The sequence below is a fragment of the Eleutherodactylus coqui genome, chromosome 2 (assembly GCF_035609145.1).
Source record: "Eleutherodactylus coqui strain aEleCoq1 chromosome 2, aEleCoq1.hap1, whole genome shotgun sequence".
In the NCBI taxonomy this organism is placed as follows: domain Eukaryota; kingdom Metazoa; phylum Chordata; class Amphibia; order Anura; family Eleutherodactylidae; genus Eleutherodactylus; species Eleutherodactylus coqui.
In genome coordinates, this window is record NC_089838.1 from 234,437,055 (window position 1) to 234,451,215 (window position 14,161).

Here is a 14,161-nt window from a genome sequence, read left to right on the forward strand (position 1 = left end):
TGTGATAAAATACAAACACGGCTTATTTTCATTGGCAAGGGCTCTGAAACCGCTCCAAGAAACATGCAGTGGAAATGTCTGTATTTTATTTCCCAGAACGGTGAGGGGGAAAAAAGCATTTCCTCTCTCTTAGGCCGCCTGCACACGGGCAGATTTGCATTGCAGAATCCGGAACAGGCGTCCGCCATTGGATTCCACAGCAAATGTCGCCCATAGCATGCAATGGCAAAACGCGATTTCCTGCCCACGAGCGGAAATTGATTGCGATTTTTCCACTTGTGGAGGAGAAATCGCAGCATGCTGTGATTCTGTGTGGTTTACGTGTGGATGGCTTCCATTGTAGTCAATGGACGCCGTCCTTCCCCTGCAACCCTTCCGCAATCATTATTGCGGAAAAGGCGCGGGATCCACGTCATCGCTAGGTGATGGCACTGCATTATCTGTACTGTCATTTGCGTGTTGCTCCCTCCCCGTGGAATACCATGACAATTAAATGCCTAACTAGGGCCGCTGTCTTCTTCTCCCTGCCTTGTACGCAGGGTAACTCCCTCGTCTGAATCTGCCCTCAGTCGGAGAAGAAAAAGCCCATGTTTCAAATGAATGGGTGTTATTTATGCCCAATCTTCAGTCCGATTTTTTTTTTTTTTTTTTTTTTTTTTCCCGTCCGAGAATCGGACGGGAAAAAAGGCGGTGTGCATGGATCCTAAACTCGTGGATGTTCTCAATTTGTATGAATGCTGATCTATATTATACTTTGTAAATGTGCTTTTGGAAATATATAATAAATATCAGAAATAAACTGTGTAATCTTTTTTCATTCTTTGAAAATATCAAATTTTCTTGGGAAAAAATGGTAATATCTGTATAACGCTAAAAAGGTGTGTATGTAGGGGCGTAACTATAGGTGATGCAGAGGATGCGGTTGAACCCGGGCCCCGGAGCCTTAGGGGGTTCATAGGACCACTTTTTGCATACAGGGAACCAAGTACTTTGAATAAAACATTATATTTGGGGCCCTGTTACAGATTTTGCATGGGGGTCCAGAAGTTTCAAGTTGTGTGTGTGTGTGTGTGTGTGTGTGTGTGTGTATGTATATGTGTATGTGTATATATATATATATATATGATCTTTTAGAGAAAAAATTATGGCACAACAGATATGGCGCAGTAGATTTCTATTGAAATATTACGCTTACTGAGTATACTTTAAAAATGCTTCACATAGCACAAGAGTTGGCTGTTTCTGTATTTCCCCGTAGACTCTGCATATGCCACCAGCTTTCCACTGCCAATGGTGTGGTGGGCCAGTATAACACTACTTTCAGAATCAACTAAACATTAATCAAACAATCTCCATTATTAGGGTGACTATCCACTAGCGTTTCTTTCCCGCTGCAAATTCGCTGTGGTTTTTTTCCAATTGTCAATGGGACTTTCTAATGTTAAAAACGCAATGCACCAAAAACGCAAGTTGCGTTGCGTTGTATTGCGTTTTTAACATTAGAATGTCCCATTGACAATTGGAAAACGCAGCGAATTCGCAGCGGAAAAAAAAGCTAGTGGGTAGGCACCCTTAAAGTGAATATTTTTTTTAAGGTTATGTACTGCCATGTTACATGCAAAAGTAGGTTTATTTTGGAAGGGACCATGTACGGCATATAGTGTGCAATGCATACACGCAGCCATGATGATCTATGGAGGCTATTATAAATAATGGTGAAAGAATTTTTAATAAAAAACTATTATATGCTTTATATTATTCCCTGTAACATGGCTCCTTACAGAATCCCTTAAGTATCTATTCTCTGTAAACTCATCCTGTGGTTTAAGCAGATGCTATATGGTAGTAGGAAAAACTGGATTCCATATTCTTAGTGGGCTGCCTACACTGACATTATTGAAAACTTGCAAACCACAGTAGTCATAATAAAAATACTGATATATACTGCCAATAAGACTGATAGATACATTTCACACTTTCCAATCCAATTTGTATCCTGGTTTTCCTAGGGGGGGCTTACTCTTTTTCTGCTGTTATACAACAGCGCTATCTGCTGGCTAAAACCAGTACTGCATGAGGTGACACGTTGGATAGGCTCTGACAGCAGTGAGGCTGGCAATATACAGTAAGAGAACCCTGACGAACGTCTTCCAACATCAGAGCTGTATAGCCTTAAATCATAATGTCTTCAGACATCAGACAGAGGATTGGAAAGGGTTAAATATAATGTGCCATTGATCCACATCAAAGTTATGACCAGTGTCAATAGATGTTACATTTATTATCGAATTTACAAATAATTACAAAAGCAGTACAAATGGACAATGAAACAAACAAACAAAAATGACAAGTCCCTGTTTTCTGCGCCTGCCACTCATATAGTTCTGACCCTGGTGGCATGTGCTGATACATCATACCTGCTGATACTACTGCACAATAGTATAATAAATTGCTAACAGTTGGTGAGCTACATGGAAGGGTCCAAGAGCCACATTTAGGTTCCAAATCACATATTCAGAGCAGTAATTACCTTTCTTCTATGAAGGATGGACTCTTCAAAAACTGTTTGAAACGCAGTTCGAAAGCCTGCCCAATTGTATTGATCACCTCCTGAGCTTTGCTATTTGGGCATTCCAGAATGTGACAAGCTATAAAAATGAAGCACAAATTGTTACCAGAAATCTCAGCATCCTTTTCCTGTTGGTAAATATGTATAGTTGTATTTAAAGGGGTTGTCCCGCGGCAGCAAGTGGGTCTATACACTTCTGTATGGCCATATTAATGCACTTTGTAATGTACATTGTGCATTAAATATTGGCCATACAGAAGTTATAAAATGTTTTTCACTTACCTGCTCCGTTGCTGGCGTCCTCGTCTCCATGGTTGCCGTCTAATTTTCGCCGTCTAATGGCCAAATTAGACGCGCTTGCGCAGTCCGGGTCTTCTTCTCTTCTCAATGGGGCTCCGTGTAGCTCCGCCCCGTCACGTGCCGATTCCAGCCAATCAGGAGGCTGGAATCGGCAATGGACCGCACAGAAGAGCTGCGGTCCACGGAGGGAGAGGATCCCGGCGGCCATCTTCAACCGGTAAGTAAGAAGTCACCGGAGCGCGGGGATTCAGGTAAGCGCTGTGCTGTTTTTTTTTTAAGTCCCTGCATCGGGGTTGTCTCGCGCCGAACGGGGGGGGGGGGGGGTTGAAAAAAAAAAAAACCGTTTCGGCGCGGGACAACCCCTTTAAGTGAATGGGAACTAAGGAAACAGTGTGGACACAGCGACTTCTATAGGAAAAGTTATATAGTCTTGATTTTATGTGCAAGAACCCCCAATGTTCCTTCTTAGGGCTACATCTCACCGTGTGCTTTACAGTTGTGGCTGGCTGGGAGCAGTAGTGCACCAACTTTTGTATTACGCATCTAGGCCTGTTCCCCGCATTTCCGTAATAGCATTCTCAGCTTGCAGTGCCGTACAACCAGCTCTCACCATGAAACTGCACTCTAACATTTCCTAGCCTACTGCAAACTACTACAGCATTCTCAGTCTGCAGTGTATTACGCAGAGTTTAGGGACAGAGCTGCCTATATAGGGAAAGTTTTACAGGACTCCTAATCCTCTGTGCAAGAACCCCAATGGTCTTTCTTAGGGCTACATCTGACCGTGTGCTTTACAGTTGTGGCTGGCTGGGAGTAGTAATGCATCGATTTTTGTATTACACATCTAGGCCCCTTCCCAGCCCTTCAGTAATAGCGTTCTCAGCCTGCAGTGCCGTACAACCAGCTCTCACCGTGAAACTGCACTCTAACATTTCCTAGCCTACTGCAAACGACTTCAGTTATACCGTTCTCAGTCTGCAGTGCATAACGCAGAGTTTAGGGACACAGGGATTTCTATAGGGAAAGTTATACAGTCCTGATCCTCTGTACAAGAACCCCAACGGTCCGTCTTAGGGCTACATCTGACCGTGTGCTTTACAGTTGTGGCTGGGTGGGAGCAGTAGTGCGCCAAGTTTTGTATTACGTATCTAGGTCTGTTTCCCGCATTTCCGTAATAGCGTTCTCAGCCTGCAGTGCCGTACAAGCAGCTCTCACTGTGAAACTGCACTCTAACATTTCCTAGCCTACTGCAAACTATTTCAGTTATACCGTTCTATGTCTGCAGTGCATTAGAAAGAGGTCTCACTGCTAAACAGTACTCTAATATTTTCTGGGCCACTGCAAACTATTTCAGCTCTACCGCTGTGTCTGCAGTGCATTAGATAGAGGTCTCACCGCTAAACAGTGCTGTAATATTTCCTGGGCCACTGCAAACTATTTCAGCTCTGCCACTGTGCAGAGCGTCTCACAATACCCTTTCCTTGGTGGGGTCGAGATCGCCACAGTTACCAGCACTATCCACTGGCTTTAGAGTCTTCTCCCACTCCACACAGCCTCTCTTATCTACAAGTCTCTGCGAGCTGTAAATTACCCCTAGGTATCAGCGTAAGACAGCGGGTTAATTTTTTTTAAGTCACAGCATAGAGCCTCCGCTATCTACAAGTCTCTGTGTGCAGTGAATTAGCCACAGTTGTCAGCGCTGTACAGTGGGGTAATTTATTTTGGCCCTGCTCTATTCTTAATCCGCCATGATGAGGAGTAGGGGTTAGGGTTGAGGACGCGGACGCGGGCATCCAAGTGAGGGTGTGGGCACAGGACGAGTTCCTGGGCGTGGTGAATCACAGCCGGCTGCTGCGGGATTAGGAGAGAGGCAAGTTTCTGGGTCCCCCAGCTTCATATCACAATTTACAGGTCCCCGTGGTAGACCTTTATTACAAACAGAGCAGTGCGAGCAGGTCCTGTCGTGGATGGTAGAAAACGCATCCAGCAATGTATCGACCACCCAGTCTTCTACGCGGTCCACTACTCCTGGCCTAGGGACTGCAACTCTGAATCCTCTGGCTGCTTCTCCTTCCCCCCAGCCTCCTCACTCCATGAAAATGACATATTCTGAGCAGGCAGACTCCCAGGAACTGTTCTCGGGTCCATGCCATGAGTGGGAAAAAACGGTTCCTCTCTCACCTGAGGAGTATGTCGTGACCGATGCCCAACCTTTGGAAAGTTCCCGGAGTCTGGGTGATGAGGCTGGGGACTTCCGGCAACTGTCTCAAGAGCTTTTTGTGGGTGAGGATGATGATGAGACACAGTTGTCAGTCAGTGAGGTAGTATTAAGGGCAGTAAGTCCGAGGGAGGAGCGCACAGAGGATTCGGAGGAAGAGCTGCTGGGCGATGAGGCTACTGACCCCACCTGGTTTGCTAAGCCTACTGAGGACAGGGCTTCAGAGGGAGAGGCAAGTGCAGCAGCAGGACAGGTTGGAAGAGGCAGTGGAGTGGCCAGGGGTAGAGGCAGGGCCAGAGCGATGAATCCCCCAACTGTTTTTCAAAGCACCCCCTCGCGGCAAGCCTCTGTGCAGAGGGCTAGGTGTTCAAAGGTGTGGATGTTTTTTAGTGAGAGCGCAGACGACCGACGAACAGTGGTGTGCAACATGTGTCGCACCAAGATCAGCCGGGGAGCCACCACTACCAGCCTCACCACCACCAGCATGCGCAGGCATATGATGGCCAAGCACCCCACAAGGTGGGACGAAGGCCATTCACCACCTCCAGGTCACACCACTGCCTCTTAACCTGTGCCCCAACCTGCCACACAGATCCAATCCCCCTCCCTGGACACAGGCACGAGCACCTGCCAGCCTGCACCCACAACCTCACCTCCACCGTCCTCCACTCCATCCAGCAATGTCTCTCAGCACAGCGTTCAGCTGTCGCTAACACAAGCGTTGGAGCGAAAGCGCAAATACGCCGCCACCCACCCGCATGCACAAGCTTTAAACGTGCACATTGCCAAATTAATCAGCCTGGAGATGCTGCCGTACAGGCTTGTGGAAACGGAGGCTTTCAAAAACATGATGGTGGCGGCGGTCCCGTGCTACTCGGTCCCCAGTCGCCACTATTTTTCCCGGTGTGCCGTCCCAGCCCTACACCAGCACGTCTCCCGCAACATAAATCGTGCCCTCACCAACGCGGTTACTTGGAAGGTCCTCTTAACCACGGACACGTGGACAAGTACTGGCAGGCAGGGCCACTATAGCTCCCTGACGGCACACTGGGTGAATTTGGTGGAGGCTGGGACCCAGTCAGAGTCTGGAAAGCAGTGGATAAATAGGAGAAAAATGCATCCTCTATCACCTCAAAAAGGGGAAAATTAGCTTTGTGTATCCCTCTCGGATATTATTACTCCTCCTCCTCCTAAAACAGCATGTCATCACGCTGAAATGCCAATTTCTATGCGGCCCAAAATGCTCTGTTTAAAACTTTTAAAAGTTCTATCAGTTTTTAAAGTTTTAAATGTTAAACTTAAACCAATTTTTGTGGAGGGCTGCCTCCAGGCTCTGTTACAAATTAACCAATAGCAAGCTGTATCTTCAAAAAATGTTTGTGGGTTTCACCTGCCCTCACGGTTGAGCAATTTTTCAGGGGTACACTTGTACTCTTGGTACACCAATTTTCCAGGCCATTGCCAACACTGTTAGCAAACTAATTTTTCCAGGCTTCGCCTATACTCTTGGTAAACAAATTTTTACAGGTGTTCGCCTATACTCTTGGTACACCAATGTTATTGGGGTTCGCCTATACTATTGCTACAGAAATGTTACAGGGCTTCGCCTATACTTTTGCTACAGAAATGTTACTGGGATCTGCCTATACTTTTGCTACAGAAATGTTAGTGGGATCCGCCTATACTCTTGCTTCAGAAATGTTACTGGGGTCCGCCTATACTTTGGCTACTAAAATGTTACTAGGGTCTGCCTATACCTTTTCTACTGAATGGTTTGAGGGGTTCGCCTATACTCTTACTACAGAAATGTTACAGGGGTCTGCCTATACTTTAGCTACAGAAATGTTACTGGGGTCCGCCTATACTCTTGCTACAGAAACGTTACTGGGGTCTGCCTATACTTTTGCAACAGAAATATTACTGGGGTCTGCCTATACCTTTTCTACTGAATGGTTGGAGGGGTTCGCCTATACTCTTGCTACAGAAATATTACAGGGGTCTGCCTATACTTTTGCTACAGAAATGTTACTGGGGTCCGCCTATACTCTTGCTACAGAAACGTTACTGGGGTCTGCCTATAATTTTGCAACAGAAATATTACTGGGGTCTGCCTATACCTTTTCTACTGAATGGTTGGAGGGGTTCGCCTATACTCTTGCTACAGAAATATTACAGGGGTCTGCCTATACTTTTGCTACAGAAATGTTACAGGGTTCCGCCTATAGTTTTGCTACAGAAATGTTACTAGGGTCCACCTATTGGACAGCAATGCCAGCATGTAACCTAGAAGAAGAGGCAGTGGTGTCACCGACAGGCAGTGATTGTCCTTTGTTGCAGGTAGTGTGGTGCTTAGCTAAGATATGCCAGCGCGTGTGCCTTGCTAATGATGGTTTGTCCTAAGTTAATTGTTAGGGGGGTGATGCCAGACTCTTTCCCCCCATTTTGGCTTAATAGTGGGACCTGGGAGCCTCAGATGCAGTCATGCATGCTGCCCCTGCCCTTCCCTATCCGTTTCTGTGGTGTTTTCATGACTTTCTGATGTTTTCTGGTGTTTGACAAGTCATCACCTATGCGGAGCATCGGTCCCATACAAAAATGCTCGAGTCGTCCATTGACTTCAATGGGGTTCATTACTCGAAACGAGCTCTTGAGCATTATGGAAAGTTCAACTCAAGCAACGAGCACCCGAGCATTTTGGTGCTCGCTCATTTCTAATAGATAGATAGATAAATAGATAGATGAATATATATACAACCCCAATTCCCCAAAAGTTGGCACACTGTGTAAAATGTAAAGAAATAGAGTTCAACGATGTGAAAATCTCATATAACCATATGTCACATATTCACAACAGAACATAGAACACATATCAGAAGTTGATGCAATTAGTCTGGTTCAATTAGTCAATAGATCTGTTATATTTGATAACACAGTGTTTTCTATCGCTGTGCACACTATAAGGTAAAAGCTAATAATAAAAGTACAAGGTGAAAGAAGGGAGCACTAGGTAACCCTAGTAACCCTTATAGGCAAGAGTTGTCATAAATGCCAGAAACAATGTCCCGCTCTGATTTGGCCGGTCGCACACCATCATATTTTGAACCTAATTTTGTTTCTGTAATATGGATGTGTTTCCGCATCTGACCGCGGGTCTCCTGACCCAAACTGTGGGTGTGATAGATTCCTACGATGCTTGGGTTTCAGGTTAGAAACTCGCAGTCAGGCCAGGACACATGTCTGCATTACAAATACAAAATTGCATCCAGGAATATGGTGGTGTGTCATTGGCCTTATTTGGAGTATACAAACGTAATCTATCTGAAAATACACAATCATGCTTTGAGATGGCCAATCAGGACAGGACACATTATAGTCAATGGCTAAATGTGTATAAAAAGAGTATCTAGAGAGGGGATGAAATAGAAGAAAGGAAGGAGGAAAGAGAAGAAGCCACCACACTACGAAACAACAGGCTGATAAGTATCTTACCCCACTGTCCTATACTGTCCTCCAGATACCTTGCCTTGTACACCCTTATGCCTTTCTTTCCTCCCCTCACAGTTCTCCTCTCATAGTCCATATACTACATCCTTCATTCTGTCTTCTCATGGCTCTTATAATACACTGTTATCCCATTTATGATTTGAATAACATTAGCTATAGTGCCAGGTTGGGTAGGAGCCATGTGTGTATATGTATACATGTTACCTTATTGTACTCCGGCAGTGCATGATGGGTTAACCTTACTCTTCTTCCCAGCTAGGACCAAAGAATAAAGCCCCATTTAGATGGGATGAATGTCGAGCAAACAATGCCCAACACCCGTCCCCACACATGCTAGCTCCTGTGCACCTGCACGGGAGCAAGTATCGCTGGAGGGAGGCAGGAGGAAATTTCACTCCTCGCTCTCCCCCGCCTTTTTCCATTCAGTTAACATAGTGGCTGTTCAATACTGAACGGCTGCTATTTACACTGCACTGCCATGGTTAACCCCTTACTGACTAGGCTTTTTTGCTTTTTTCCATTTTTGTTTTTTCCTACTCCCTTTAAAAAAATCGTAGCTCCTTTATTTATCCATCGACGTCGCTGTATGAGGGCTTGTTTTTTGCGGGACGAGTTGTATTTTTCAATAGCACTATTTATTGTACCATATAATGTACTGAAAAACTTTTTAAAAATTCTTAGCGGAGAGAAATGGAAAAAAACGACATTCCACCATCTTTCAGTGCGTCCTGTTTCTACGCTGCACAAACTGCAACAAAGACGACCTGATATTTTTATTGTATGGGTCAGTATGATTACTACGATACCAAACTTATATAGGTTTTTTTTTGCTGTAGTACTTGTATTTTTTTTAAAGATATTTAATTGTTTTCAATTATTTTCTGCGGTCATTTTGTGCGCGCAATAACTTTTTAATTTTTCTGTCGACGTAGTTGTGCCAGAGCTCATTTTTTGCGTGATGTCCTGAAGTTTCCGTTAGTATCAATTTGGAATACATACAACTTTTTGATCGCTTTTTCTGGAAGACAGGGTAACTAAAAAAGTGTATTTCTGGCGTTCTTTATTTTTTTTTTTTGGACGACGTTCATCATGCAGGAAAAATAATGCACTACTTTGATAGATTGGACTTTTACGGACGCGGCAATACCAAATACATATTTTTATTTTATGATTTAGATTTTTTAGTAATTGATATGGCAAAAGGGGGGTGATTTAAACTTTTATAACTTTTTTTTTTTTACAATTTAAAAAACTTTATTGATCTTTTTTTTAACTTTACTTTGAAGTCCCCCTGGGGGACTTTAACATGCGATGCTTTGATCGCTCCTGCAGTATGACGTAATGCTACAGCATTACGTCATACTGCTTTTTGACAGGCAGTCTATGAAGCAGTCTGCTAAGGCAGCCCTGGGGCCATTCATTAGGCCCCCGACTGCCATGACACCTGCACGGATCCCCCGATCTCACCGCGGGGGGGCCGTGCGGGACCCCCAAACAGCGTTCGGGGGATTTAAATGCCGCTGTCAGAATTGACAGCGGCATTTAAAGGGTTAATAGCCGCGATCGGCCGAACGGCCGAGCGCGGCTATTGCCCGCGGGTGTCAGCTGTAATAAACAGCTGACGCCCGCGCTGTATGGAGGGAGATAGCGGCGCTACCTCCCTCCATACACATGCTGCAGCTGCAGGACGTAAAAACACTATAGGGTGGTCACTAAGGGGTTAAACTCATCGCTCATCGTTTATGCAGATTCTACTAATTAATGATCCTAATTAACCAATCAACTTCACTTATCTCTCATAAAGCATACACTGAGACATAGACCAGATGTGTTTTTTCTTCTGTTCAAAAAGGACTGGTGTTTCTTTTATCACAGGTCTTTTTATTTTTATCCCTTCTTTAACCCCTTCATGACCAAGGACATAAGGGTATGTCTTGGAGTGTCGGGATATGTTTTGAAAGCACATGTGACTACGGCAGTCTCAGCTTCTTGGGCTGTGAAGAGTTTTGTCACGCAGCAAATTGGTCTTCTTCTAACACATTTTTAAGACATTTTAGGCTGGGTACATCAGTTGGTTCAGAGGGGTCTTTTGGCAGGAAAGTACTTGAGGCAGTAGATCCTTGATGCATATCTACCTCACCCCCATGTTATTTTGTATTGCTTTTTTTGAAATTTTGGTAAGAAAAGTTTAACTTTTTTCTAGGAAAACTCCCATTTTAAATATGGATATGCTGTTACACAATTCACCACTAGATGTCAGTGTTTCTCTAATTTGCCACCAGTGACTTTCCAGGCTCATGCCTACAGTTGAGCCTTTATTTCAGTGCAGGAAGTCTACACAGTTCCCTAAAATAGCCTAGCCATTATGCTGTGCTGTAACAGGCTCCGTCAGTCACTGTGTACACAGATATTCTCACCTAAAAGTAATGCTTTCAGAAGAGAATCAATTTGTACATGTGGAGTTGAATGGAACATACATGCATCTCTATGGAAGTCCCATTACCATTGCAAATTCACAGTGATTCTGTTGTAAATCAGCATCAAAAGCCAGATGTTAGGCAAGCAAATTTTTGGTGTGGATAGCTCCTGTATGGATTATTTGGTCTGTGTGAAAGCACCCTAATGAGGCAGATTCTCATGGATAAATCCTGCATCTGAGGAACCATGGTTAATGCTAACTGAACTGATCAGTAAAGTAACTCTTTTATTCTCTTTTGCTGTATTACTGTCACTGCTAAATCAGATTTCCTGTATGATACTGGAGACTCTGTTCAGCTTTATTCAGACTCCTCCATGACTAATGCAGGCCACATAACCACAAAGAAATGCCTTGTATTTCATTCTGCATATTCCTAACCTAATACTTATATATCTGTAAACTTCATAGTGCTACTACAGGGGCGCATGGAAGGCAGTGTGTGCAGCGGGTATCCTTCTCCCATCTACTCCACTCCAGCGCACCTCTAAGTAGTGGAACCAAGGAGGAGAGGTGCGGGGAGGGTTGCAGACGCATACACTGTTGTCTGTGTGCCCCTGCAGCAGCACTGTGAGGTTTACAAAAGAAGTGATTACAACTATAAGGTACAGTGAGTGTCCGCATTACTTGAGGAGGGGACCAGGGGCACAGATGGATCACTGTCATGCCTCATGCACAAGGCACACACGGATTTCCGAAGTGGAAGGCCTGCGAGTCAGTGTGAAAATAATTTTTAAATGCTTGCCAGTGATGACATATGTGATCGCTTTTCCACATGGATGCACATTGAATTGTCCGCACAGAAAATAATTTGCAAGCCCAAAGTGACTGCTTTCCCCCACCTCCCTGCTTGGTCTCCAATCAAACAGAGAGGTATCTACCTACAAATCTGCAATACATCCACAATTAAATTTTGGATGCATTGCAGATCGCTCGCTTCCATAGAGATCAATGGAGCCCATCCGCATGGAATACGTGGTAAAATAGAGCATACTGTGATTTCTTTTCCGCACATCAAATCCACATGTGTGCATGAGGCCTTAGGCCTCATGTCCATGGGGAAAATCAGTCCCGCCGCGGATTCTTCATGTAGAATCCGTAGCGGGTCCCTCCTGCCCCATGAGGCCTAAAAATCAGAATAAACTCACCTGCTCCGGACGATCCGGATCTTCCTTCCTTCGTGGCCAGATCTTCTTTCTTCAGCCCGGCGGATGTGCTCGGCCACGAAGAAGGGAAGAACCGCATCGTCCGGAGCAGGTGAGTTTAATTCTGGTACGGGTCTCCCGCGGATCCGGACGGCTTCCATAGGGTTCAATAGAAGCCTGCGGGAGACCCGCACTAAAATGGAGCATGTCCATTTTTTTCCCCGCACGCGGAACCGCGCCTGACAGGAAGAATGACATCTGTAGGTATTTAACTACCTGTGGGTGTCCAATGCATCCCTATGGGGCGCGGATCCGCGTGTGGGAGAAACGCGGCAGATTTTAAGCCCGTCGACATGAGGCTTTAAGGAGAGTTCACACAGCGTTATTTAATACGCTGTGTGATTCCGTTCGGGGTTCCATGACAGCTGCAGAAAACAGTGCAAGAATAGAACCACTGAAAAGAAACAAACAGAACCATTCGCTTGTACAGTGAAAAGAACACCACTTTGTTGTCCATTTTACAAGGATTCTGTTCATTTCAATTTTATGTAGAGTACAGAATATCGCGGTTGACTATGGTATTCTGTACTGCAAGTAAACCGGAAATGAACAGAAATCTTATAAAACAGACACTTAAGTAGTGTCCATTTCACAGTACAAGTGTATGCCCCCATTCGTTCCCGTTTGAGGGTCCCATCACAGTGCTGTTTTTTGCAGCTGTCACTGAATCCTAAAAGGAATCATACAGCCTTTTGAATGTGGCGGCACACAGGGACCACTGTTAGGCTTTATTCACATTAGTCTTACGACTTTCCATCTCTCTGTTCCATTTTTTGGAGCAGAGAAATTGAAATAAACGAATCACTTTTTTTCCCCCCATTTTCAAAAAACACAAAGCAAACAGAAAGCTGTCAATTTGCTTCCCTTCCATTGGATTTCTTTTTAGCAACTGAACAAATAACGCAGTCTGCTGCACTATTTGTTCAGGTAAAAAACGGAACCAAATGGAATGGAAGCAAACTGTGAAAGATTTCCAATTGTTTTCATTTTTTTTTGTTTTTTTTTGAAAACCTATTAAAATTAAAAAAAATGGATCAGGAGGGGGCGTGGCTAGCCAGCAGAGGGAGCACACGCTGAATCCAGAGCTCCTGGCAGCAGCATCACGCCGGTGGCTTTTTCGCTCGTCTGAGGGCCCCCACGGAGCCGAAAACACCACCGCTGACACCTCCGGCCCTAGACCAACAAAGAGACCTTCCGCGGGTCTCTAGCCGGAACCGCGATTTTGCGGCCTGCACTTCCAGGCGCATCCCCACCTAAATTTCTGGACGCGGCCGACCGGAAGTGAGGGCCGGCCGCGGAAGACAGCACCAAACCCCTGCTGGGGAGCCGCAGGACCGGGGGAACAGCTGCTGAGACCCAGAACACGCCGGGGAACGGGCAGAAGAGGCAGGAGAGAAGGCGGCAGACTCATAAAAGTAAGTGCTGCCCAGTGCAGACCCCTGAAAGCCTGCACCAATCCTGTGCTGGGGAGCAGAGAGATAAAGGGGAGCAGAGGGGATACCCCAGGAGTTTACCCCCAGAACCTCCCCCCCTCTCTGAAGTGAAGCAGCCTGCAAGAGGCCCAGAGCCAGCACAGCATAAAGCCTGTCTGCACACCTCCCCTGCAGCCCCAGACCTGCCACACCAAGGATGGCACAACACGACTGAGAGATGTAGTCCCTCCCGACACACGCGGCTCTAAACCGGCTCAAAACAAAGGCCCCCTAGCACCAATGAGCATTTAAAACTACTCTAACTAACCGGAACACGTCTCCCACGGCTCTACAGAGATACCACCCCCTCTGGTGAAACGGACAGAACACCAAAAGAGACTTTCTTACCGCATACTTTGCAGATTCTATCTACTCGCAATGGTGAAACGCCGCACCAAGGCGATTGCCCCAAAAAGA

At 45.4% G+C, this 14,161-nt stretch overlaps 1 protein-coding gene across 1 annotated transcript in view; it reads right to left on the reverse strand.

Annotated features, from left to right (window-relative positions):
* The window catches only part of SHC4 (SHC adaptor protein 4), an 87,110-nt gene that overhangs the window by 17,462 nt on the left and 55,487 nt on the right, over positions 1-14,161 (reverse strand). The window contains exon 7 of the mRNA XM_066592619.1: positions 2,531-2,648. Coding sequence (XP_066448716.1) covers positions 2,531-2,648 — 118 coding nt within the window. The remainder of the gene's footprint in view (positions 1-2,530; positions 2,649-14,161) is intronic.